This window comes from Tarenaya hassleriana, unplaced genomic scaffold (genome assembly GCF_000463585.1).
Source record: "Tarenaya hassleriana unplaced genomic scaffold, ASM46358v1 Cleome1, whole genome shotgun sequence".
Lineage (NCBI taxonomy): Eukaryota > Viridiplantae > Streptophyta > Magnoliopsida > Brassicales > Cleomaceae > Tarenaya > Tarenaya hassleriana.
Genome location: NW_010960187.1, coordinates 4367699 through 4393278, shown reverse-complemented (window position 1 = coordinate 4393278; position 25580 = coordinate 4367699). Strand labels below are relative to the sequence as shown.

Below are 25580 nucleotides of genomic sequence, written 5' to 3'. Positions count from 1 at the left end.
CCCCCCCCCCCCGCCACATCAGCAAGCGGCGGCGGCTGGTGGTCCATGGCGAGCGGACCAAACCCTTCTAAGGAAGGAATCAGGTCGGTACACTGATGATTCTCTGTAGCTCGGGGCTTACTATTTTCATTGTCATCAGTACAGCGGTTAGTGTCGTAATTACTGAAAAAGGCTTGCTCTTGTCCTTGCCCCAGCTTTATGTTGTTCTTGGTGTCTCCATCCTGTTCTTCTTGAAAATACAAGTCGTGGAACAGGAAGTCTTTGCAGGAGACGTACCCGGATGGATCTTGTTGGTAAACAACAGCCTCCAACGCCATCTTTAGCGAGAAACAGAGACCTTTCGCACACAAAAAAAAAATGAAAAAAGGATCGAGAGGGAGAGAGAGAGAATTCAGACAAAAAGTTTGTTTGTCACTCTCTTTTTGTCTCCGGAGGGAGACAAGGCAAAAGGCAAAGACCCACTAGGGAAATTAAGGTTGTAATTATATTTATGTGGGTTGCTTTAGTTAATTTTTTTCCCGGTAGGCCACCGAAAATGGAAGAAGAGAGAGAGAGAGGGGATGCAACAAGAGGATCAAAACGAAGTTTTTTGTGTGTGTGTGTGGTGCGTTTCAATCGATAGGAGTGAAGCTTATGAGACTATAAGTGAGAATACAACCTTTTTGTAAACCCCAATAAAAAAAATACAAGAGAAAAAGGCGATACATGTATATATATACATACAGTGTATATGTTTTGCACGTGAAATTGTACAACGGTCCACAAAACCAAAGAAAGATTCTGTGTTTGCAGGCTTTGTTGTTCGTCTGGTTGCTCTCGTGTTCGAGGAAATAGATAATTACTAGCGGAGTTATTTAACGTTTTTTAATTTACCAAAAAATGATTATAAGCTTAGTATATATTTTCTTCGATTTATCGGCACATATTATATTTGATTTTTTTCTTTGTAAAATAGATATATTGTTTGATTCAAATTCAAATTTACATACACACACCCTAAACAGTGTGTAGAAAATCTTATTGATATTGATTACCATTTTTCAACAAAGAGAATCCTATCTAAATATTTGTTAAAATTTAGATAGGGTTTAGCGCGTGTGAACGCCCACGCAAAGTTATTTTCTGCCCCCTACAGATTGCATAGTAGATATAAACCTTTGATATAAACAGTCGAAAGATTATATAATTTCATTAAAGGTGGATGTCATTACCTTTTTCTATTTATCAACATGATAATTGATAAGAATGGTAGCATCACGAAGATTAACGTATGTGTGTATATATGAATGTTATATAAAATTATTTATATGCATGTGCGTGTTCACACGAATATTTCCATACGCGAAATACAAATTCATCTTAAATATAAATGGAATAAAAAATCGTTTTGATAGAGACGCACCAAATACAAAAATCACCGCAAAAAGAGAAGAATCAAAGGGCGACATGATATAATTTGCCAAACAAATCCAAATATGGGTCGGCATCAAGAGTCCAAGACCCACTAAATCGGTCCAAATTACGCCCTTGTCGCATAACATCGACATAAAATCGGGAAAAAACACAACAACCTTCTCAATTTCTCTTTTATATTCTACAGTCATAGTATTTTTCCCCCCCACCGAAATCCCGAAAGAATCATAAACCTTTTACTTACTGAATAAAAGTTTTAAGACGACAGAACAAATAATTCGAGCGGACAAAGAAGCTGCAGCCGAAAATATTATAGTCTCTACTATAATATAAAAACATTTTATATTCTTTAACACAAACCCATGGGCCTATAAGTCGATGGAACAAGTTGGTTGATCATTATGATGCAGACAGATTTGGATTAATTAATGAATAATAATAATTAGCATATACTTGGAGGTTAAAAAAAGATGCTAGCTAGGGAGGAAAATCAAACATATGTATAATAAAAAAAGCTAAAGCTATGCTACTATCGTCTCACATTCATTAATCGCATACCAAATTCCAATTTCGGTTGTATTGAATTAGCATATTAAGATTTATTCCTAACCCAACTGCGGGTCATCATATTCGAATCTGTTAACATTTCAGAACAGAGAGTTCATGTGACCTCACAAGCTTCTCTTCTTCTATGTACCAAAGCATTATTTCCCTTCAAAAAGCTTAGTTGCTTTCTGCAGCTCTTTTCCATTTTCCAATGGCTTTGTTTCTGGCAATCTTTTCACTCTTATTATTATTATTATTACTATTCATGATAACACATTCTTCTATGCCAATTCAATCTGCTTATAACTCTTTCGTTAAAGCAATCCAATTGTATAGTATGTCATAGAAGAAAATTCAGTGTTTAATATTGTTTTCAATCTTCAAAAATCTTGGCCTATGCGTTTGATTCTCAACATTATTTCATCTTATGAAATATGAACACAGCCTTACCCTCTGTTTATCTCCGCATTTTTTGTAACGCCTTTTAAATCTAACATCATTTTTTTAATAAAATAAATAATACAAAAAATTCTCGAATATCGTATGTCAGATAACAATTTTTAAAATCGTAACTGTCTAACCCTAGAAATCAATCTAAAATGTAAATCAAAATCATATTAATATAAAGAATAGGGGATAGTCATTAAACGCTTAACAGACTTTGGGGCTTGCTTGATCGTAAAATAATGTTTGGGGTTAAAACGAAAAATGACTTAAGTTTGGAGCTCGTAAATTACAAAAGAAGATGGGGGTTCCGACATTTGTTCCAAACCAACATACTGTTGTTTACAAACCAAAAACATACAAACCTGTCGAACCCCAATATTTCGTACATGATTTTTTTTAATTGATATTATCACCATTTTCGATTACATAAAATCATATAAAAAAACTAATCAAAAGGGAAAAGGTTTCCACCCCCTGATTTTAAGTTAAAAAAATATGTGCCTAAAAGGTAATGGGGTTATATATATATATATATATAGTTTCAGTAAATTAAATTAACTAAGAAAATTCACTAAAAACTCCAATACCAACACGACATTCCCTGAGGTTTTATTGGCTGATCAAAGGTTATTATGCACCCAATTTTATATTTATAATTTCATGATCTTTAGAGAGATTATTTCTTGGAAATTGTGATGTTGTTTTGGCTCTAAATGAGTGCAATGGACATTATTATATATTCATTACCCAACCACGGGATGGCTGTTCGACTTAATTTAACATTAATTTTATAAGCGAAATACCAACTAATTCAATTTTACTCCTAGGGCTACAGTCAGCTTTACTATTTCGGGAACATATTACCATGACACGTTGCAGGGTTTTGTCTTGTCTTGTCGTATGCATTTAGATGCACACATTTCTAGTTTTATTATTATTATTATTATTATTATAAATTATAAATTAAATAAACGTAATAATTTAATAGTTCCATACATGATTTGTGATGCCCTGGACACATCTTCGTCGGATTATAAATTACATTTGATTTAAGAGTATCGTTCTTGGTGTAAGGGTTTTACGTGTATAAAAAAACAAAATAATTTACAACTAAGCACCCTAATAACAACACCCTAATCTACGTTTAATATAAAAATCAACATCTTAGCTTATGTGATTTCGCATGTGATTAACCTTAAAGCACGCTGCCTGGAATTCTAACATGAGATTGTACTTGTTCGGATCATCTGCTTTTAAGATTCTCAAAACTATGATCCATAATATATATATATATATATATAGACACATATATATTCATGTCAACATTACCAAATAAGTAAATTAATAGTAGAAAATAAACATAGATCGTCGGCCTAGATTCTAATTTTGCGTGCCTTCGAGGATCATGTCTAGCTATAAATTAATTTATTGCATATTGGGTTAAATAAAATATACTTGTTTGACCATTATTAATTAGTCGAAATTGTGCATGCATTAAATTTCGGTAATTAAATCTAATCTAATATAATACTAATAGGATCATTAAAACATAAACACATTGCATTATATGAGAGTTGGAAAATTAATGGATCGAGCGCACATACATACGCACAAAGAGATAAAATAAAAATAAAGTTATCATTTTAAGTTTTCTGAAAATTGAAAATAAAATTTAAAAATAATTGAAATTTCCCGAGAAAACCGGGGATTTGGGGGACATAAAATTCTGGGAAAACGTTGCAAGTTTGTTGTTGTTGCGACTCGGTGACTTCAAGATTCTCCCCCAACCCTTGCGTTACTTCCAAAGATATGCTTTTTTTGTTGCCCACCCTTTCATCATCATCATCATCATCATCAACAACAAGCCGTGAGTAATCAAATATATGGAATACATGTAATGTTAATTTTGCATTTTATGCATCTCGAACAGTGTGGAATACATGCATCTCTCATGTATGAAATGAAGTTTGCAAAGCCTTATACATTGGATAGGTATATTATATACTTTCTAAGGAATAAGATTGTTTTTTTAAATTTCCGTTTGAGATGATGAGAAAAGATTCTAAATAGAAATATTCAAGCGCAATGATGAGACGATGGACTTTTTGATATTCACCCAATATTATGAATATTGTTTTTATTTTATACAACATCTAAAATGTTACAGCATAATTTTAACATCAATTTCTGTCAATATATTAATCATTAGAGTCATAGTTCTAGGGTTAGATATGTCCTTGTCGAACAGCTTACGAAATAGTTTCAGACACTGGTTAACATATATAAATGGTCTAAATAAAGCTTTATGTAATGGAGAACGAGGAATATCATTGAGTGTTATATATGTATATATATATATATATGTGTGTGTGGGTTGTCTCTGTATAGACAGCAGCTGTGCATTATATATGACGAGACCTCGGAATCCCCACTCGTGACCAAATTGAAATCGACTTTTCCCCCCATGGAAACACACTCACGACACAGAAGATACGAACACTTTATGCTTTACATATAGCCATATGTATATGTATATGTATATAGTGAAACTGCGAAGATGTCTTCTGATAAGACGTTTGAATTCCCACTCGCGACGACACAACAAGGCAACGCCGAAACCACCTTCAATTTAGCTATAACTAATACTAATTTTTTACAACAATAATAATAATAATAGTGACTTCTTATAGTTTTTCTAACAATTTTGATTTTGAATGTTTGGTTTATACATACTCGCACACTTTTACGCGTTGTATAATTTTGAAAATGTATACACAAATAACATTAATCTGTCTTCGCATATGTGCAATTCCAACAACATTTCCTTTCTGTTTGGGTTTTTAACTGAAAGTGGTATGTTCATTATACGATGCCGTTTTAAAGATAAATGATAGTAGGGTATTCGGCCCATGACGAGTTATTGGGCCCATTTGATGCTTACATTTAGTAACTATGGGCCTTAAACAAAAACAGCGTTTTTTCAGGGTTTCAAATGAATATTTTAATCATTTATTAGGGTTTAGGTTTTACTGTGTTATAACGCATCTCAGCCTATAGTCATGATTAATTTGTAGATATCAAAGTATTGCTCGGTAATCATCATATAAGCAGTGGTTGGAAAACGACGTGATGAGGAGTGGAGGGCGATGCATGCCTTTAATTTAATTTATTAATGGATTGATCAAGCGGTCATGGTACAACTGCGTTGACCTAAACAGCGATTAGTCTAAAACTGGTACATCCCTAATTGCATCTTTGTGTATATATCAAATGGATCATGATTAATTATCCAATACTTTTACCGGATATGCTTTGAAAGATAACAACATCTCAACTTCTGCCTTCTTCACCATCACCAAAATCATTCAACTTATACATATATGTATGATTTGTTCTTACGTGGCCCTGAGATGATTGCTTCAAAGTCCACCTCCTCCAATACTGACATTTTTTTTTTTTAATTTAATGTTTTGGTCTGCTCGAGTGACAATTCAACCAACCTGTGTAGCCATTAAGCAGCCTGAAATCGCACATTGTCCCTCACTTTCTTTCACGATCTCCTTTGATCTTCACCTTATTCTTTTTGTCCTCGGAATTGTTTTCATCATTTGCATGGACCGGTCAAGAAGCACTCGGTCCCCATGAAACCCAGAGGTAGAATCTCTCTCAGCCGTCGGATCATTCCACGTTCAGTCGCCATCCACCGTGGTCATGGCACCACCAAGCTCCCTCTCCTCTTTCTTCTTCTCTTCCTCGGCGGCGGTTTCCCTGTCCGTATGGCTCAAACCACGTCAGGTGCGACCAGCCCGGGCGGTTCTCAAAACGAAACAAGCTTCGACCCAACCTTGGCCATTCTCATGATCGTCCTCGTCAGCGTTTTCTTCTTCCTCGGGTTCTTCTCCGTCTATATACGCCGTTGCCTGGAGCAAGCCCTCGGCATCGACTACGGCCGCTCCTTCGACCCGGGAAACTGGCTCTCTCAAAGACAAGCGGCGCGTGGGCTCGACGCGTCTGTCATCGAGACGTTCCCTACGTTTCGTTACTCGACCGTGAAGGCGCTCAGGATCAGCAAAGAAGCGCTCGAGTGTCCTGTCTGTCTCAACGACTTCCACGACGACGAAACGCTGCGTTTGATACCCAATTGCTGCCACGTGTTCCATCCTGATTGCATCGACGCCTGGCTCCGATCTCGCGCCACGTGTCCCCTCTGCCGCCTCAATCTCGTTTCCGTACCGAGCGAGCCCTTCTCTCTTCAAATACCAGATCCGGCCCGAGAATCCGCGCACGTATTTCCCGATCGAAGTCGAGTTTCGGGTTCTCCGGACGCGAGGTTGATTGACTCGGTGGCTTGGACCAATCATAGCATGCCACGTCGATCGATGTCTACCGGGTTGCTAAGGCGGTCGGAATGGATCGGTACACCGGTTAATTTGGAGCGGTTTACGCTGAGGTTACCGCAGGAGGTACATGATCAGTTGGTGTGCTCGAGCTCAAAAAGCAACGTGGTGTTGCCTCAAGCCAGAAGTTCGGTGAGAGGGTACAGAAGTGGAAGCCTTGGGAGCGAGAGAAATTATTTCTACTACGAACGGTTCGACGAAGACGGCCGGTTGGGCCGCAGACCGTTCTCTATAACTCCCCCATACCGAACCGGTTCGCTCCATTCTCCAGGAGGTGATGATCAGGTGGGTGGTGGTACATCCAAGGGCTTTCTTCTCGCTATGCAATCACCGTTGGATCGATTGATTCTTGGAAAAAAGAATGTTGGTCAATGTTCGTCGGATCAACTTAGATCGGGAGATAAGAGTCCTGTCTAGACGACGTCCCATAATTGTGGTTTTTTGTGAAAATTCCCGTACATAATTTTTTTTTTAAAAATTTCCAGCCCGTTTTGTTACGTAATCGAATGTTTACTGCTGCCACATGGTACCCAATTATTCGGACTAAAATTTACGGGGTAAATGTGAAATAAATTAGTTATGTAAGGAAAGTTGTGCAATTTCGTAAACCTTGAAGCAACCACGATTACTTGCACCACCGGTGGTAAGGCGTCGATTGGTGACGTTATGTTCAATATCGTCCGAAGTAGCAGAAGAAGCCGCGTCATCGCCTCACCCTTGTACTCCCTTTGCAGTCGCTCTCTCCACAGGTGACCTGAATTATGATCTGAAGCCCCATCATCGCCTCACAGTTTATTCTCTTCATTTTGATGGATGATGAACTTGATTTTGAGTTTCTGTTGTCGAATTTCGCGATCTTCCTGTCTGTATCCGTCTTTCCCACCTCAGTATAGACCCTGTTCTGTTTTCGGCTCACAATCTCTTGAAATTTCGCTATTATATGTTGATGTCGATCTCACGCGTGGTTAGGTATCTCTGCTTCAGTGGAGTGATCCCGCGGTTAACGATTTTTATCGTGTTGATCTAAATTCGCGTTCGGTTCTCTGTCCGACAAAGTGCTAGTGCTGTTTGATTCCATCCTATCTCGTAGATTGATTGTTCTGATCTTGTTATCGAGTTGAGCAAAAAAGCATGCAAGGTTGATCCTTTTTCTGATATGGCTCTCATGTTGTGTGGGAATATTTTGATTTTCCAATAGTGAGAGTGAAGTGGTTAAACCTGAGAGGATGGTCGGGAAGGATGACAAGCAAGTAACTCGTGTTCTGTTTTGTGGCCCGCATTTTCCTTCTTCTCACAATTACACTAGAGGATACCTGCAAAAGTACCCTTTTATTCAGGTAAGCCATTTGGTTCTTCCGTCAAAGTGATGGTGAATCATAATATGTATACTTTGTGCCCTATTAAGAGAATATGACTTTGAGATGGTATTGATATATGTTGCGTCATTTGAATCTTCCTACAGGTTGATGTTGTCCCTCTTTCTGATGTTCCTGACGTTATAAAGAACTATCAGATGTGTGTGGTGAAGACGATGAGGTTGGATTCAAATGTTATATCCCGTGCCAGCCAGATGAAGCTTATCATGCAGTATGGTGTTGGTCTTGAAGGTAGCTGTCTCATTTTATAGTATTATACAGAACACCTGCCGGGAAAGCATCCATCTACCATTTCTTCTTCACGGGCTCAACTAAGTTACGACTTTCATTTCCTCCCTCATGTATCTTTGTGTGAAGGTGTTGACATCGATGCTGCAACTAAGCACGGGATTAAAGTCGCCAGAATCTTGAGTGATGGTACTGGAAATGCAGCATCTTGCGCTGAAATGGCTATGTATCTGATGCTGGGCCTTCTTAAGAAACAGGTGGCCTTATCTCTTTGTTTATCCCTAGATGTTTTCTTTGTTATACCTAAAGACAACGTAGATTGTGCATGTTGCAGTATAATCTATTCTATTAAACGAACAATTAATGTAAAGGACCTTAATCTCTTAGACCTGGTGCTTGTTTCCAATCTTGCTTTATTTTCTCTGTATTCGTGGCATCTTATGTTGCTGCATAACATGTCATTTGGATCGCAGAATGAGATGCAGATTTCTGTGAGGGACAGACTACTTGGGCAACCGGCCGGTGAAACGCTACTCGGTAAAACTGTGAGTTTCGGTTCTTTATATTCTGAGTGGCTTTGACTTCCGATTATGATGTTATCACTTTGCTCCACCTGTTCTCTTTTATATCTTTTTATAATTCTATGTTTCATTTCGTACAGGTATTTATCTTGGGATACGGAAACATTGGAATAGAGCTGGCCAAACGCTTGCAGCCATTCGGAGTGAGAGTTTTAGCCACTAAACGAAGCTGGGCTGCCTCTCCGAACTCCGAGGGTATGGTTTTCTCTATGTTTGTTTCTTTTTAAAGAAAAAAAACTTTATGCTTTGCTTATCAGTGGCCCTGAAGGGGTATTGATTTTGTTGGTTCTGTGTTCAGCAAGCCTGGTTGATGAGAAAGGTAGGCATGAAGACATTTATGAGTTTGCAGGCAAGGCTGATATAGTTGTCGTTTGTTTGACACTGAACAAAGATACGGTAATTCACCGTCTTCCCTTTGTTTTAAACACATGAAAACGTATGGATGGAGGAGAACAACATTCATTTGATCTGTGATTCAAGAGTCTTCCTGGACAAGAAGTAGTGGATTCGGGCTTTACATGTTTATCTCAATACTTTTCAGGCTGGAATTGTGAACAAGAAATTCATATCTTCGATGAAAAAGGTAAAGTATACGAAAGTGTTATGTGTGTGTATGTGTGTATGTGTGACAGTGGAGTAGTCGTTTTTTTCCTTTTCAGGGTGGGCTTCTGGTAAATATTGCCAGAGGAAACCTCATAGAGTACGAGGCAGCTTACCAGAATCTGGAATCGGGTCATCTGGGAGGCTTAGGTATGGACGTGGCATGGTCTGAACCGGTGGATCCAGACGACCCGATTTTTAAGTTCAACAATGTCATTGTCACACCTCATGTGGCTGGAGTCACCGAACTTTCATATAGGTCCATGGCCAAGGTAACAAGAAAATATATTCATGATGATTTTATCATATATATATATAAGCTTTTTTTTTCCGGATATATATTCATTTGGATACAGGTTGTTGGAGATGTGGCTCTTCAGTTGCATGAAGGACGTTCCATTACGGGTATCGACTTTGTCAATTGATGAGATCATTCTCTCACCCACACAACTCTTGTCTTTGATTCTTGGATCATACTTGTCCACCGTACTGGGTCGGAGAGCTTTTTGGTACAGAGAATGCCAATCTCAAGAACCCTAATCATGGTCTCTTCCACAAGGCTTCCTTGTCCAATTCCTTTTGAAGGTCAAGTCGATCTTGTTGAAGGACAAATCAATGGAACCCATCGAGACTCCCTCGTTTTAGTTAGTTAGAAATGAGGTCGACATATTTCTTCTTATTGTGTCCCTACCGTATCAGTGTGGTTATGATGATGAAGCACATGCATGATGCATCCGTTCATATTAGTCTGTGTTGTGTCGGTCCACGCATGTCCCTTTTCCTTATTATATTTCTGGATTCCATCCATTTTCCAAACTGTCTCCGGACCAGTCATTATGAGAACCCAATTCATTTCATATGTATGTTCACATTCATGTGTGCGCGTGTATTATAGACATGTATCGTTGCAAGTGCTTTCATATAAAAACTCGGTCGGACCACCCTGGGTTTCTTTTTGGACAGTCTTTGTTTGTTCAGCGTTCAATTTATAGTTGGATTTTGTTAGGATGATTTCAACATATTCTCAGTCTACTGTTACAGATGATACACATACACGTGGTGAATTTTTCCTTACGACTCTGCCTTTTTCTTTTGTTAAATTCGGGTTCGAACATGTAGTTACATAAATACTATAGAAACATCTTATTTCACATGCAATCTTGATCTTGTTGATCACTGATATTTGGTCCATGAGTATCAGTTGTAGTATGTTTTATGATAATACTCAATTTTTGCATATATATATATATATATAACAACAAGATAAAGAGTTGTTTTTTAAAAAAGATTGGAGCCAATTTACACACATCTTACGATAAAGTGGCGATGGAAGACAAAAGAAAAATGAATGAAACAAAGTTGATTCCACACACAATCCTTGTATAAAGCACATCATCGTCAATTCCCCCTTGCGGAAAAAAAAAACAAAAGCAAACCCTCACAGGACCAAAACACAACCCAACCCCCCCACCCTCTTTCGAGCTTCAAAAATTACATAATAAAAACAAACAAACTAAATTAAATAAATAAAAAATCATTTCTTCTTCTCATCTCTCTCTGTTGAGAATCAGTCGGACCTAGGTTGGGTTTTGAACCTGTAGAGCAGCTTCTTCTTCTTGGAGCTCTGGTTATCGATGGTGATAACGACCTTGCCCGGTTCACCCACTTTGAACGCATCGGTCATCACCGGTTCATCGGTTAAACCCATCTTTCTGTTCTTGGAGACGATCACTGTGTAGCTTCCCTCGGTGCTCGGCTCGAACTGAGCTCCGTAGCTCACGTCTGAACCTAGAACCCTAAGCTCCCATGAGATAGTGCAAGCCTGCCCATCATTCCAAATAATTCATCAGTCACCCTTTAAAGTATAGGTAACTACTGATGCTCAAAATTGAGCGTATTCAATTGGGATCAGGCAATTGAGTATTATTTATTACCTCAGAAGCAGGCAAATCGATGCTGTATTTGGCTGCGGGCTTAACGATGGCTTCGGTCACGGTTTCTTCTGTGGCGAAGAGTGACTCGGAGTGGCTCTCTTTGCTCAATCCACCGTACTTAACCGGGACTTGTTCAGGAGCTATGTGTCTGTTCCAGCCAATAACAGATGTATACATTGAGGAGTATGCCCCAATTAGAAACATTATATTAATGCATCCGATGGGTGTAATGTTTGCTTACTTGAAAATGGTGTCGGGCGATTTGGATGGACCGGCGAGGAACATCTTGCTCTTGGTCCTAGGCGACGTGATGATGGACCCGAAGGTTCTGTAGTATGGAATGTACCACCATGGAACATTGATGAACAGCTGAAAATATACAAAACAATACTAAAATGAAACAACCATAAAAAAATTCTGACACAAATATCGACGCCCTTGTCAAGAAATCACCTCGTAATCCTATCTGCAACACTAAAATCCAAACAGCTTTGATATATATACACAGGGAAATTACTTGAAATGGTTACATACCTCTTTGGCGGAGAACTCAGGGTAGTTGTCCTCGAACAGCTTGACGGCGCGTCTGATGAACTGCCACAGAGCCCTCTTCCCAAGCCCAGGTGCATTCCTGAAGTCGCTGACGAACACGAACGACGACTTCGCGGCCGGGCTGAAATCAAGAGCCCTCACGCACTTCTCCTGGAACTGAATCCTCCATTTCAGGAACTTGTTCAGCTTCTCCTTGTCTGAAAACAATTCCTTGTTCTGGAATTCGCTGTAGGCGCTGTAGATCACCACGTGTCCTTGCTTGTCCACGCCGTGCGCGAACACTATCTTCTCGAAATCGCTCCCTCCGAGGTCTTCTCCCACAAGCTCGTCGATGTTGTTCTCTTTACGCCAGCGGACGGTGTTCTTGAGCATGGTGAAGGCTTCCTTGACCTTGAAGTCACGAGCCCTGAGAAATTTGAGGAGGACCACGTCGCTTCTCTCGTCCTGGAGGAGAGGAACTCCCCAGACTAAGACTTCCTCTGGCTCCACCGGCTCCTCCGCCGCGGAAGCCTCGTCGGCTGTGGCAGGAGCGGTGGTCTCCGGAGCAGAGACGGACACGATCGTCTCCTCGATCGCCTCCACGGTCTTGGCGCCGTCCTCGTCAGCGGCGAAGGCCTTCTCGATTGTTATGGTTGACGACTCCGCCGGCTTATCCTCTTCTGCCTTGGTCACTGCCGCCGCGGGTGTAGCCTGCTGTTCCTCATCCGGCTTGGTTTCAGCCGGTGCTGGTGCAGGAGCCGCCGGCTTCTCCTCCTCCACCGGTACAGCCGAATTCTCCTCTTTCTTCGTGTCGGTGGTCACAGGAGCAAACGGTTTTTCCTCTGGCTTGGTCTCAGCCGGTGCTAGAGTCACTTCCTTCTTTTCTTCTTCTTTTGTCTCTTCCTCTATTTTCTTCTCCTCCTCCTTCGCCGGAGCTGTGAATTCGCGCTTGTTAAGAGCCTCTCTGACAAGCTCCTTGAATTCCTCAAGCGCCTTCCTCTGAGGTTCGGGCAGCTCCGAGGCCACATAGCTCTCCTCCTTGAACGAATCCGAGTGCACAATTCGCTTCTCCGCTTCCACAGTAGCGGTTCCTTCCTCCGCCGTCACAACTGCAGGCTTCTCAGCCTCTGGAACCGGCGAATCCACTGCCTTATCTGCGACCGGCTTCTCCACCGGAGCAGGGGCCGAGACCTCCTTCTGGATAACCAGAGCTTCCTCGTTCGGCGGGGGCGGTTGTGGAGGAGGCGTCGGAGATGGGGCGGGACCACCCTGCTCAGAAGTAGCGGCTGCGGCAGGTTTCTGGGTCTCTTCCTGAGCCATGTCTAATTTCTTAACGACGAGAGAGAGAGAGAGGATGATGTGAGAGAGAGAGAGAGAGAGAGAGAGAGTGTGTGTATAAAAAAGGGAAGGGGGGAGGAGAGGTAACGCAAGAAAAGGGAACAGAGTGGAGGGAGGTGGACAGCTCATTCTACCCTGACTGTGGGTCCCACACACCTCACAAAATCAGCCGGTTCGATTCCTTGATTAATTTTAGAACATAGTTTAAATCATGTCAGTTTTTCTTATTTAAATATTATAAGCTTGTTTTTATGATGAATGATTCGAATACAATTTGTCAGTGGAAAAAGAATACATGGAAATCTTTGTAGATAGTTATGTATATGGGTTGTGTAATGAGACATGGATAAAAGCCTTTGCTATTAATCAGCCGTTATTCTGATTACAGTGACTGTCCATTCTTCCTTTTTGGATTCTTTGAAATATATTCTCTTTTTCTTTCCCTTTTTTTCATCTATCATCGTCCTCGAGGATTCTGCCGATTGATATGTATATGGTTTAATGACCTATCCATTGTTTTTGGTAATCCCAAAGTTTGCGGGATCTTTTGCCAAATTTGAAAGCTTACCGAACAAGTTACTTAGGCTTAGAATGCTTTTTAAAACATAAATATGTATTTGTTAGAGAAAGAAACAGGGAACTTGTACAAAAGTGGTTCATAATCGAGTTTGGTATTTATTTATATACGTTGCCAAAAGAAGGTTTCGCGATGATGATGATGATTGCCACCATGCGTGTTTTCATCACTTGAGACATTAATTACCACATTACATTGATTATTTAATAACATTTGCATGATTTTTAATCTTAACATCCAGAGTTCATGAATCGCTGTTTAATATCATAAACAAGAATCACAAGCGTATAATACCAAATACATGCACACATTTTAGAGATAATACCAATATTGGGAGAATATGTAGTAAAAAAAAAAATGAAGAAGAGGAAGAATATAAATGTGTTCATGTGCAAATAAAAAAGATTAAAATTCCTAAAGTCTTTTGTGCGTCAATTATCCCTTAAATCGGTTGCTTATGTCAAAAGCAAAGCAGGCAAAGCTGTTGTTGGCTGCCCTCCCCATTATTACACCCACCTCTTTCATTTTATATATATCCTGTATTTAGCTGTTTTTTGCCCTCTTAATCTCAACAAATGATTTGATTGCCAGATACGAATTAAGCATTTAGTTTACATAAATAATATTATAGAAAACATTGTTAAAAAAAAAGGCACGCTTTTTCGTTTCGGTTTAAAAATTTATTGTTTGTTTTTAGTATATTTAATTTAAAATCCATCTATATAATTATATTAATCGGTTTCCATGGCAAGTCTCTTATTTTTATCTGCGTATAAATGACAACAACAACAAAAAAAATTTACATGCCTGAAGAAAAGATGTAAATAAAAGTATAATGTAAAACAGAAATGTCTAACCCTCTATCTCTATGTTAAAACATGTTGATGTAACCACGCGCCGTTTTCACATCATTTGTAGAGACAACCTGCCGCTTTTTTCTTGGAAAAACGGCACAAAGTTGAATATTCCTAGGAGCCGTTATTCTTTCTTTTGAACAAAATGTGTATCAACCAATGTATTCTGTCTGAGTATTATATCGGTTGCGTTTTGTATATAAATCCACATTCACCCACCACTTGCATTTGTGACATCTTAATCATATAAGCAAGGTCAGCCCAAGCTCATCCGGCCAAATTTATGTTTTTTCACACACACTATATATGTTATTATTTGCATCGTTATATGAGATATAAAAAGTTGCATTTATTTTGAAAACACGCCTATGGTATTAAAAAAATTGAAAATATCTACAGTAGAAAAACAAATAGTTTCGAAATTAAAATGATATTTTATGTTAGTATCTAATGAACGATATTACCAAAACCAATAAAGTAACAGCATCACGTATATGGTCTGATATACGGAAATAGAATAATCTGTTGGCTCTTACCATACAAAATTAGCACGATTTACCTGCGAGCGTTCTAAAAAAAAGATAGCATATTCTTCTGCAAATGAATTATGCGTAAAAACCTCTGAATCAAATTAAATTAAAATTGTACATGGCAGGCAATGGAATGGGCTGAACGAACCTGGCCCGTCACAAGGCATGAAACTCAATGGGCCAATTAATTTATTTATATAGTTTCGATTTATGAGCCCAAAAAAGTCCGTTTCTCGAACCTAAAACGAATTGATGACGTCGCCGATCACGCATTTCGTCGATCTTCATAGTCACCGGTCGTCCTATCGCTTCGACGGTGGAACCGAGGTCGGCGGCTTCCACGCGGATGCAGTTGGAGATGGATAAGAACCGAGTCTCCGATGTCGAATGTGTGAGTTTTCGAAATTTGATTCTCGTGTCTCCGTTCAGTGTTCCGTTAGAATTTTTTTTGGTATGTGCGTTAGATTTCGTGTTCACAGTTTCTTTAGATTACTATTTTCAAGAGTAGCTAATTGGCTCACCTGTGAGTACGCCACGAGATTTTGAGGTTCTACTTGATTCTGCGGGTTAATGGCTGGTAAGAGGTCATAGATAGATTCTTGTAGTTCAAGTCTCTGGCACATTATATGAACTCGATGGTTCTTGGTCGTGTTCATGTATGTCCTTTTAGTCTTGCTGCTGGCTTCTATTTACCCAGATTATCAATTTCACAATGCCCGTTTACAGTTTTCATGCTCTATCCGGAGAAGATTACAAAATCTATAGAAAACTATACAAGTAATAAAGATGTTTTTGGTTCTTGTTTATGTCCGGAGAAGATTTACTTCTTCATCCGATCTTCTGTTCTATCTCCTTACAATCTTGGCTTGCTTACTTGGTGATCGATTTCATAAGGTGCATTAATCCTCTCGACTACGTGAGTGAGAGGGAGAGGCATCTGTCTTTTATGTCAAAGAAGACATGGTAAACAAGTAGCTTGCTGCAAGTTTCTATTTATTACATGAAAAAAAAGGTTGAATTGCAAAATGGTAAACATGTGAGATTCCAATGGACGCTTCTTCTTTTGCTCAGGGGGAGAGAAATTTGAGCTTCTGCTCTCTTGTCAATAATCAATATTTAGTTGAGTTGTGTCTCACAATTCTTGGAACCCTTTACATACTTTTTATAGGAGTCATGTTCTTCTTTTCCTTTCCGCTTATGCAGATGCTAGTTTCCAATTTTAAACCCTATCCTGTTTCATCTATTGTTTTCCCTACTGTATATACATATATAGGTATACATAAATATGTGTTTTATTACGTAAGTTATGCCCGTGTCAACTCTTATCCCCTTTGCACTGGTATAATATAAAACTTGGGTTTGCTCAAAATGGAAAACAATCTAGCCATTGATAAATGATAGGCATTATTTCCTTCTTAGCAGGTCCAGTCGCCAGCCAGCATGTGACACGTGTGAACCTGAAGGCTCCTGTATAGGAAATCCTCATGTTTACTGGGTATATTTAGCTATGAACGCTTATATCTGTATTTTCCACCTCCTTTCTATACTCGGAAGGACCGTGCGGCCCACGGTATCGAGCTCGTAATCAGTCTATATAAGATTCTCTTTCACGGGTCTTGGAACACACACCTGAACACCTTTTCAATCATCATCCTCAGTCTGCAGGGCTCTTTTTTTTTCAGTTTGTGAAATGGGAAGGGGAAAGTTGAATCATGAACTGATCCGCAATGGATCCATTCGTCGTGTTACATTCAAGAAAAGGAAAGTTGGGTTGTTCAAGAAGCTCTCTGAGTTGACCATTCTCTGTGGCATCCCTGCCTGTGCTATCATCTACAGCGACTACAACGACGATGAGGCAGAGGTATGGCCAAACCGGCGTGAGGCTAATGCTATTCTGGACAGGCTCCACAGGCTCCCAACAGCGAAACAGACCAAGAACATGCTGGACCAGGGGGGATTCCTTCAGAAGATGATTGGTAAAATGGAGAGAGAGCTGGAGAGAGAGCAGAAGAAGAACCGTTGCTACGAGCTGGGGTTGGTTGTCTTCCACAATGACCTGATAGATGCTGATTATTCGGAGGAGCTTGCCGTGGCAGCCCGTGTGCTGGAGCAGAGGATCAAGGCCGTCACTGAGAGGGTGGAAGCGGCCATGGCCGTAAACAGTCTTTGCCTGATGTCCGCCTAGCCCCTTCATATACAGCGGTTTCTATCTGCTTGTTTTTTATTTTCCTCTTTTTTTCTTTTAAAGGAGGGAATTCAATGGGTTGCTTGTGGTTTCTGTGATCCTTGTTGCCATTTTCCCTTGGATTGAACATGTAGCATGCCATGTCTCTCTATATTTTTATCTGTGTGATAGACAAATAACTAAAAGAAGGAGCTTTGTTTTTCCCCTCAGAGTGTGGATTGAGACGGGGACTTCCTCTATGCTTCGTGGTTGAAGAGTAACGCAAAGAGCCCCAACACACAAGAGATTAGAAACTTGTTTTTTTTAAAACAAACATATACTCTTAATAATAATAATAATTATAAAAAAAAAAAACATTGCCACCATGAGTTGGATTTGCTGGGCGGAAAGAATCATGGGCCCATTCAGACCCAAACCGGGGAAATGGATTTCAGCTCGGGCCCATATTACGCCGAAATTCTGCTGGAGAGAGAGAATATTCTTTTCATGGAAATAAAACCAGAAATAGAACGTGCTTTTGCAAAAGAAGTGAAGGGTCGTGTGTGGGGATGTGCTTCGAAAGGGAAATGCATATGTAAATTGGTGATTTGTTGTGGCAAGTGGATCTCAAAAAAATGATACATACGCATATCTATATTTTTGAAATATTCTTCTTCATTGAAACTGTGTGTATATATATATATATACATACAGCCCATGAAAATATTAAAGTAGATATGATATGTCCACGTAAAGTAAAAGCGAGACGGAGAAAAATAATGAACAAGGGTGGCATGTGATATATTACATGTGGCTTCGATGCTCTTTGACAAGAAACCCAAAGGCAAAAAGCAAATACACACACATATATATACATGTATGTAGATATCTTTGTTTTTTTTATATATATTATTGGTCATTACTATTATTATATCGTTGAACATATTTTCTTCTCTTTACTCCTCACCTCACCAACCGCATTATGTATCCCCAACAATATTGTACGCATACGGATATGGCATTAATATTATGTATATATATATATACATATAGCATTACGAAATGTTTACTTTCATATGGTATGGTCATTATATAGATAACCACATCAAACAAATATTTCCGTATTACGAAATATTATTATTTTTTGTATTTGTTTTTACTTAATCCATGCAAAAAAAAAAAAAAACACAGAGAGAGAGCGCGAGTGAAGTAACTTTGTCTCTGGTGGTCGTACGAAAGAAGACATGAAAGTCGGTCACTCACTGTTGAGCTCATGGAACGCAGTGTAATGGAAGCATCTCCGAATCTGCTTTCTAATCCTATCGAATACTGCCACGTGTTATTTTTATGTAAGTAATGTTTCATAACAAACATTATTTTATTATTTGATAATTCGTCAATGTAAATACGACTACAGACATATTTTTCCATAGAATGAGGCGATGAATTAAAATTCGGTTAAAACGTCGAAACCTCGTTATCAGAAATTGTCAAATACATTTATGAGCATTGACACTATTAAGGGCAGAACAGAAAAGGGGTGGTGGTGTCCATTAAAGATGTAATAAAAAGAAACTTAGCTCCTAATCCTAAGGAGCAAATTGTTGACTTTAGAGTGAAACTCCAAATAAAAAATAACAAATATTTATTGTCTTTATTTTTATCTAACAACTTCTCCGATTTGGCTTCCAGAACGTTTTATCTGAGGTTTCAATTATCTCGTTGAAGAGTTGTACGTAGGTCACTAATTCAATGTTTGGTAATTTTTTTATATGTAAAGATTTTAAATTATGAGTTTTGTAAAACAATTATAAACTATCAAACTTCTCATTTAGCACATAATTATAGAATACCGAAATATCAGCAATTTGTTTTGTGTGTATGTATATATATATATATATATATATATGTTTTTATGATCAATGAATGTGATTGATCAAATTCCCCTCTCTCTATGCACATTTTCTCTTATCCCTATATTGTAGCCCCACTTCACCACTATATCACACATAAACAAATTATTAAAATAGTGATATTTTTTTTGTCACATACTAATTAACATGTCATTATATGAAGATTGATATGATAAAATAATAATAATAAAAAATCATAAAATAATAATCCTCTCGCATATGGTGCGTATATAACAACGCATGTAAAATATGGAGGTTTAACATACTGTTGGTGAAGATATGAGCTCGTCTTGATATTGTTAAAAGTAATCAAGAACTGCATTAATGGTACGGTTGGCCTTCGTAAGAATTGACTCCATGACGTCACGTCTCCATCTCCCCCCGTGTTTGAATTTGAAACATACCATATGTTCCTGTCTTTACACTCCTCACCAAACAAAACACAGAGAGATGATAACCTCATTCCTTCTGTTTCGGTTCTCATGATTCATCTCTCTCCATAATTTATGTCTTCTCCTTTACACTCAAGTCTTCTTTTTTTTCCACCAATCAAACCCAGTTCCGAGTTCTTCGCCGGCATATCTCTTTCCGACGGTCGGAGATGAGCAAACTTGTGGTGGAAGTGGTGGGGGCCACCGATCTGAAGGCCAGAGACGGGGAAGGCTCCGCCAGTCCCTTCGCTGAAGTCGATTTCGACGATCAGCGTCAGAGAACGCAGACGCGTCACAATGATCTCAACCCTCACTGGAACGAGAAGCTTCTCTTCCACATCGCCCACCCCAGGCATCTCCCCGACAAGACCATCCAAGTTGTCGTTTACGACCACCCCCACCGCAAATTCCTCGGCCGTGTCCGGGTCTCCGGCTTCTCCGTTCCTTTGTCGGAATCTGAGGCCACCGTCCAGAGGTACCCTCTCGACAAACGCGGCCTCTTTTCCCACATCAAAGGCGACATCTCCCTCAGACTCTATGTTCTCGGCTCCAATTATACCCCGCCAACGCCGGCGGACGAGGAGGCCAATCATTTCGAGACCTATGAAAACCCGTTTGCAGAAATCGACAGAAACGCTGGTGCCGACGAAGTTCACATCGAGACGAAAAAGCCGAAGAAGAAGAAAGAAAGCGAAACGAGGACGTTCCATTCCATCGGCAAGGCGTCTCCTCCTCCGCCACAGTTCGGAGCGGATTTCATGAGGGCTCCGGGCCCGGCGATGGCCGTGATGCAGATGCAGGTGCCGAGGCAGAACCTGGAGTTCCAACTGGTGGAGACAAACCCTCCACTGGCGGCCCGTATGCGTCAAGCGTACTACTTCCGAAGTGGAGACAAGACATCAAGCACGTACGACCTGGTCGAGCGGATGCATTACCTCTACGTTAACGTCGTGAAGGCCCGTGACCTTCCCGTGATGGACGTCTCTGGCAGTCTCGACCCTTACGTGGAAGTGAAGCTCGGCAACTACAAAGGAGTTACAAAACACTTGGAAAAGAACCAAAATCCTGTCTGGAAACAGATCTTTGCCTTCTCCAGAGACAGGTTACAATCGAATCTGCTTGAAGTCACCGTCAAGGACAAAGATGTTGTGACTAAAGACGATTTCGTTGGAAGAGTGCACATCGATCTCGCGGAAGTTCCTCTTCGGGTTCCACCAGACAGTCCTTTGGCTCCTCAGTGGTACAAGCTCGAGGACAAGAAAGGCATGAAGACGAACCGAGGAGAGATAATGTTAGCTGTGTGGATGGGGACTCAGGCCGATGAGTCTTTTCCCGAGGCTTGGCACTCTGACGCTCATAGCGTGAGCCACTCAAACCTCGCGAATACGAGGTCTAAGGTTTACTTCTCACCCAAGTTGTATTACCTCAGGGTGCATATAATAGAGGCTCAGGATCTTATGCCCTCCGAAAAGGGGCGAGCACCAGATGCAGTGGTCAAGGTGCAGGCGGGGAATCAAATGAAAGCCACAAGAACTGCTCAGATGCGGACGATGAACCCACAATGGCACGACGAACTCATGTTCGTCGTGTCTGAACCGTTTGAGGATATAATTGTCATTTCGGTGGATGATAGGGTTGGTCCAGGGAAAGATGAGATTTTAGGGAGGGTTTTTGTACTGGTCAGAGACGTTCCCATGAGGCACGAGACGAGCAAAATGCCCGAGCCTCGGTGGCTGAATCTTCAGAGGCCATCTCTGGCCATGGAAGAAGAGACAGAGAAGAAAAAGGAGAGGTTCTCCAGCAAGATCCTCATAAGGATCTATCTAGAAGCGGGGTACCATGTTCTTGATGAATCGACGCACTTCAGCAGCAATCTTCAGCCATCTTCAAAGCATCTAAGGAAGCCAAGTATTGGAATTTTGGAGCTTGGGATTCTCAGTGCCCGGAACTTGATGCCGATGAAAGGTAAAGAAGGGAAGACGACGGATGCGTACTGTGTTGCAAAATATGGCAACAAATGGGTGAGGACGAGGACTCTTCTTGACACACTCACGCCTAGATGGAATGAGCAATACACTTGGGAGGTCTTTGATCCATGCACTGTCATAACCATTGGCGTATTTGACAATACTCACATCAATGGCAGTGGTGATGCCAGGGACCAGAGGATCGGGAAGCTGAGAGTGCGGCTGTCTACGTTGGAAACCGAGAGGGTTTACACTCATTTCTATCCGTTGTTGGTTCTTACACCATCTGGTCTGAAGAAGAACGGTGAGCTTCAATTGGCTTTGAGGTTCACCTGCACCGCTTGGGTAAACATGGTGGCACAATACGGAAAGCCATTGTTGCCGAAGATGCATTATGTTCAACCGATACCCGTAAGGCACATCGACTTGTTGAGGCACCAGGCGATGCAGATAGTTGCAGCCAGGCTGGCGAGAGCCGAACCGCCTCTGAGGCGTGAGATTGTGGAGTACATGCTTGACGTCGACTACAACATGTTCAGTCTCAGGAGAAGCAAAGCCAATTTTACCAGGATTATGTCACTTCTCTCGTCTGTCACTCTGGTCTGCAAGTGGTTCAACGATATCTGCACATGGAGAAACCCAATCACAACGTGTCTGGTTCACGTCCTGTTCTTGATCCTCGTTTGCTACCCAGAATTGATCTTGCCAACGATCTTCCTCTACCTCTTTGTGATTGGTGTGTGGAACTACCGGTTCAGGCCGAGGCATCCTCCTCACATGGATGCTCATCTGTCCCAAGCAGACCGTGCGCATCCGGATGAGTTAGATGAGGAGTTTGACACATTCCCCAGCAGTAAACAATCGGACATTGTCAGATTTAGGTATGACAGGCTGAGGAGCGTAGCAGGTAGGGTCCAGACAGTGGTGGGAGACCTGGCGACCCAAGGGGAGAGAGCACAGGCACTGCTGAGCTGGCGTGACCCGAGGGCCACGACTATATTCATAATCTTGTCGTTGATATGGGCGGTGTTTATCTATGTCACACCATTCCAGGTGATTGCAATTGTCGTAGGGTTGTACATGCTGCGTCATCCGCGGTTCAGAAGCAAGATGCCTTCAGTACCTGTCAATTTCTTCAAGAGATTACCAGCCAAGTCAGACATGCTGCTGTAAGAAAAAAGAGTGAGATGGTAAATAAAAACATCATTGTAATTAGCGTGTATAAGAAGAGAAGATATAAGCAATTGCATACACTGCAGCTCCAGTGGGGGCTGGCTCTCAGATTCTATTTTAGTGAAATAAATAAGAAAGCCAATTCTTTTCAGAATATGCATCATTCATGTAAATAAAAGCAACTCGAAACCAATTTACATCAGGCCCTTGGCTCTCTTGTATTATCAATGAATCTGTTGATCGGACAGGAAACTAATTGTCATTGCAAGACCCAAGATGCTATTGCTAATCAGCAAGACAATGACAACATCTCAGTCAAAGCCCTGATGAGACAATTAGACACCCCAATGAATGAGTAAAAGTCGAATGGGAAGCGCCATGGATGTAAGAGAAGAGAGAGACAGAGAGAGAGAGAGAGAGAGAGAGAGAGAGAGAGAACCTGAGTGAATATGATCCGACTTCATCTTTGTTGGAGACACCGCTCTTCTTTCTTATGCCTCCGGCCAACAAATCTTAATGTACCCTCCATTTCCGTCTCCTGTGTTGAATAAATTCTAAAACAGGCCCCTGGTTGAGCATGTAAGAAGGCTTTCCTGGACTCAGATCTGGTCGAATTCATAATTAAATTGACCCAATTTTAACATCTATTTATCAGTCCGTACGTACACACTGCCAATGAATAGGTATTAATTGGTTAAAATTCCAGGTTATAAACAAAAACTTGGCAGTCACATACCACATCAATCACACCGCCAAGTTGCAAACCAACCAACACAATTATACATAAATAGATATATAGAATAGAAGAGGAGAGAGGAGGGGGTTTAGAGAAACTTGGGGGGGAGAGTGTCGTCAAGGACGAGCCAGCGGGAGAGCCAACAAGGGTCAATGGCAAAGGATTTGCATTGGGAGGGAATGATGCCCATATCCTTCCCTATCTTTTCATACTCTTTCATTATCTCTCCCATCTCCTTTTCTGCCTCACCTTCCCCTTCCTCCTCCATCCCCACCACCTCTTCGTAGTGCTTCTCTCTCTCGTTATCCTTCTCAAACGGCTCCATTCCCTCTCCCTGTTTTTTTTTTCCTTTTCCTTTTTAAAATCATACATTGCTACATAGAGATTTTTGGGGGGGAAAAGATTACAAAGGCCTCTTTACCTGATGACAGAGCTCAGCATAGTGTCTGTACACCTCACTGTTCTCATCTTGGTCCCCCATGAGTGTTCCTCCATACCATCCGTTTGCTTCTTTGCTTGATGTTATCCACATGTACCTGATATTGTTGACCCCATCCCCCAAACCAAACTTAAAAAACAAAGAATAGGGTTTCATTAAGAATAAAGGAGGAAATGAAATGAATGAGGTGTTACCTCTGGTATATATCTTCTTCATGATCATTGGACTCAGAAAGCCAGTTCAAGTTGCAGAAATCATCCACTCTCTCACTCAGAACTCCTCCACTCTCACTCTCTTCTATGCTAGCTTTTGCAGCAGAGCTGCTTTCTTCCGGCTTTCTCTGACCAAACAACCAATTGGGGCTCTTTAGCTGAATTTCCCTGTTCACACATCACAATAAGAAGGTCATAACAAACACACAAAGTTCCTGATTTCTTTTCTGATTTTGGGTGGACTTCTATATTCTAGTTGGTATTTAGCCACCATCCATCAATTTGAATTACAACAAGGCCTAAAACGAATTTCTGAAGAGGGATGGGATAAATTACGCTGCATCAGGAGCCACACTGGAACTTCCAGAGCTACCACCTGGCCTCTGGTCTGGTTCACTGCAAAGCCTCACGTTCTTTATTGAGCTACATGTCTGCTCTAGCAATTTGTCAAATGATGTCAGCTTCATCCTTGAGAAGTCTTCCCTGCAAGCCGGGACAGGGGCTAGATTGGCTCCAATGCTGCTCACAGGTTTCTCACTGTGCTGCACTCTGTTATCCATCACAGAAGTTGGTTTTGATTGACACAGAAGAGTCTTCAAGAACTCGAACTTTTAATTTTGGTTGATTAAGTTAAATGCAGGAAATTTCTCAGATTCGCTGATTAAAACAGAGAATACAGAAGCAAGGAAGAGACAACACTTCTCTGAATGCTATTACTCATCTAACGTGCATCTAGAACATCAACATCAACATCGTTTTAATCACACGTTTCTCACTGTGCTAACTCCCAAGCCCAATAGGACCTAGGGATGTCAAACGAGCCAGGCTCGGACCAGATCGGACCAACTCGTTCCGAACCAGCTCATTTTCAGCCCAACTCGTTATGCCCATTTTTATTCGGGTCGAGAAATTCAAGGCTCGGACCAAATCGCTCGATCTCGCGAGCCAGGAAAAAAAATAAAAAATAAAAAATATAATAAAAATAATTTAAAAACAATAATTAATATATTTTAAAATAATAAAAATATTAAAATTTGATAAATCTTTTTTAAAATTATTTTAAAAAATAAAAATAATTTTTTTTCCTGGCTCGCCGAGCTCGTGACGAGCTAGCTCGTTTGGCTCGTTTTTTTCGCGCTCAAAATTTCTCAACCAAATCGGGGAAATATGGGGCCGGCTCCCCGGGGCGGCCA

At 40.6% G+C, this 25580-nt stretch overlaps 7 protein-coding genes across 11 annotated transcripts in view; 4 read left to right on the top strand and 3 right to left on the bottom strand.

Annotated features, from left to right (window-relative positions):
• The window catches only part of LOC104810637 (transcription factor bHLH96), a 2958-nt gene extending 2340 nt beyond the window's left edge, over positions 1–618 (bottom strand). The window contains exon 1 of the mRNA XM_010536985.2: positions 4–618. Within this exon, the coding sequence (XP_010535287.1) occupies positions 4–317 (314 nt within the window). The 5' untranslated portion in view covers positions 318–618. The remainder of the gene's footprint in view (positions 1–3) is intronic.
• Positions 619–5692: 5074 nt separating this feature from the next.
• Positions 5693–7434, top strand: LOC104810622 (RING-H2 finger protein ATL11-like). The gene has a single exon (XM_010536969.1). The coding sequence runs from the start codon at positions 6048–6050 to the stop codon at positions 7218–7220; it is 1173 nt and encodes a 390-aa protein (XP_010535271.1). The 5' UTR covers positions 5693–6047; the 3' UTR covers positions 7221–7434.
• Positions 7376–10544, top strand: LOC104810629 (hydroxypyruvate reductase). The gene is made up of 10 exons (XM_010536977.2): positions 7376–7552; positions 8002–8140; positions 8266–8410; positions 8537–8664; positions 8881–8952; positions 9069–9183; positions 9287–9384; positions 9530–9571; positions 9648–9860; positions 9945–10544. Exons 1-10 carry the CDS (start codon positions 7470–7472, stop codon positions 10011–10013), a joined length of 1104 nt encoding a protein of 367 aa, XP_010535279.1. The 5' UTR covers positions 7376–7469; the 3' UTR covers positions 10014–10544.
• A 354-nt stretch (positions 10545–10898) lies between these two features.
• LOC104810615 (patellin-1-like) lies at positions 10899–13438 on the bottom strand. Its single transcript, XM_010536963.2, has 4 exons — positions 12057–13438; positions 11764–11891; positions 11523–11670; positions 10899–11410 (listed from the first exon to the last, which is right to left on the bottom strand). The coding sequence occupies exons 1-4, from the start codon at positions 13371–13373 to the stop codon at positions 11156–11158; spliced, it is 1848 nt and encodes a 615-aa protein (XP_010535265.1). The 5' UTR covers positions 13374–13438; the 3' UTR covers positions 10899–11155.
• Positions 13439–15615: 2177 nt separating this feature from the next.
• On the top strand, positions 15616–17746 carry LOC104810594 (agamous-like MADS-box protein AGL80). Of its 5 annotated transcripts, none has more exons than XM_010536951.1 (3): positions 15616–15743; positions 16775–16847; positions 17035–17746. In XM_010536951.1, the coding sequence occupies exon 3, from the start codon at positions 17043–17045 to the stop codon at positions 17535–17537; it is 495 nt and encodes a 164-aa protein (XP_010535253.1). In that variant the 5' UTR covers positions 15616–15743; positions 16775–16847; positions 17035–17042; the 3' UTR covers positions 17538–17746. The 5 variants fall into 5 exon arrangements, with proteins under 5 accessions (XP_010535253.1, XP_010535244.1, XP_010535258.1 ...); XM_010536942.1 differs by having other exon boundaries at positions 17011–17746; XM_010536956.1 differs by having other exon boundaries at positions 16772–16847.
• A 1901-nt stretch (positions 17747–19647) lies between these two features.
• LOC104810590 (FT-interacting protein 1-like) lies at positions 19648–23202 on the top strand. Its single transcript, XM_010536938.1, has one exon. It carries the CDS (start codon positions 20031–20033, stop codon positions 22998–23000), a length of 2970 nt encoding a protein of 989 aa, XP_010535240.1. The 5' UTR covers positions 19648–20030; the 3' UTR covers positions 23001–23202.
• Positions 23203–23614: 412 nt separating this feature from the next.
• LOC104810575 (phosphoinositide phosphatase SAC1) overlaps positions 23615–25580 on the bottom strand; it is a 6099-nt gene continuing 4133 nt past the window's right edge. Inside the window, exons 13-16 of the mRNA XM_010536925.2 lie at positions 24724–24936; positions 24370–24555; positions 24158–24272; positions 23615–24070 (exon numbers count right to left, since the gene is read on the bottom strand). Coding sequence (XP_010535227.1) covers positions 23825–24070; positions 24158–24272; positions 24370–24555; positions 24724–24936 — 760 coding nt within the window. The 3' untranslated portion in view covers positions 23615–23824. The remainder of the gene's footprint in view (positions 24071–24157; positions 24273–24369; positions 24556–24723; positions 24937–25580) is intronic.

Coding starts and splice junctions, on each gene's coding strand:
- LOC104810594 (XM_010536951.1), top strand. CDS start 17,043: ATGGGAAGGGGAAAGTTGAATCATGAACTGATCCGCAATGGATCCATT.
- LOC104810590 (XM_010536938.1), top strand. CDS start 20,031: ATGAGCAAACTTGTGGTGGAAGTGGTGGGGGCCACCGATCTGAAGGCC.
- LOC104810622 (XM_010536969.1), top strand. CDS start 6,048: ATGAAACCCAGAGGTAGAATCTCTCTCAGCCGTCGGATCATTCCACGT.
- LOC104810629 (XM_010536977.2), top strand. CDS start 7,470: ATGTTCAATATCGTCCGAAGTAGCAGAAGAAGCCGCGTCATCGCCTCA. Junction 8,953..9,068: donor AAACGCTACTCGGTAAAACT/GTGAGTTTCGGT, acceptor CATTTCGTACAG/GTATTTATCTTGGGATACGG. Junction 9,861..9,944: donor CATATAGGTCCATGGCCAAG/GTAACAAGAAAA, acceptor ATTTGGATACAG/GTTGTTGGAGATGTGGCTCT.
- LOC104810615 (XM_010536963.2), bottom strand. CDS start 13,373: ATGGCTCAGGAAGAGACCCAGAAACCTGCCGCAGCCGCTACTTCTGAG. Junction 11,892..12,056: donor CTGAGTTCTCCGCCAAAGAG/GTATGTAACCAT, acceptor GTATATTTTCAG/CTGTTCATCAATGTTCCATG. Junction 11,411..11,522: donor TCGATTTGCCTGCTTCTGAG/GTAATAAATAAT, acceptor AATGATGGGCAG/GCTTGCACTATCTCATGGGA.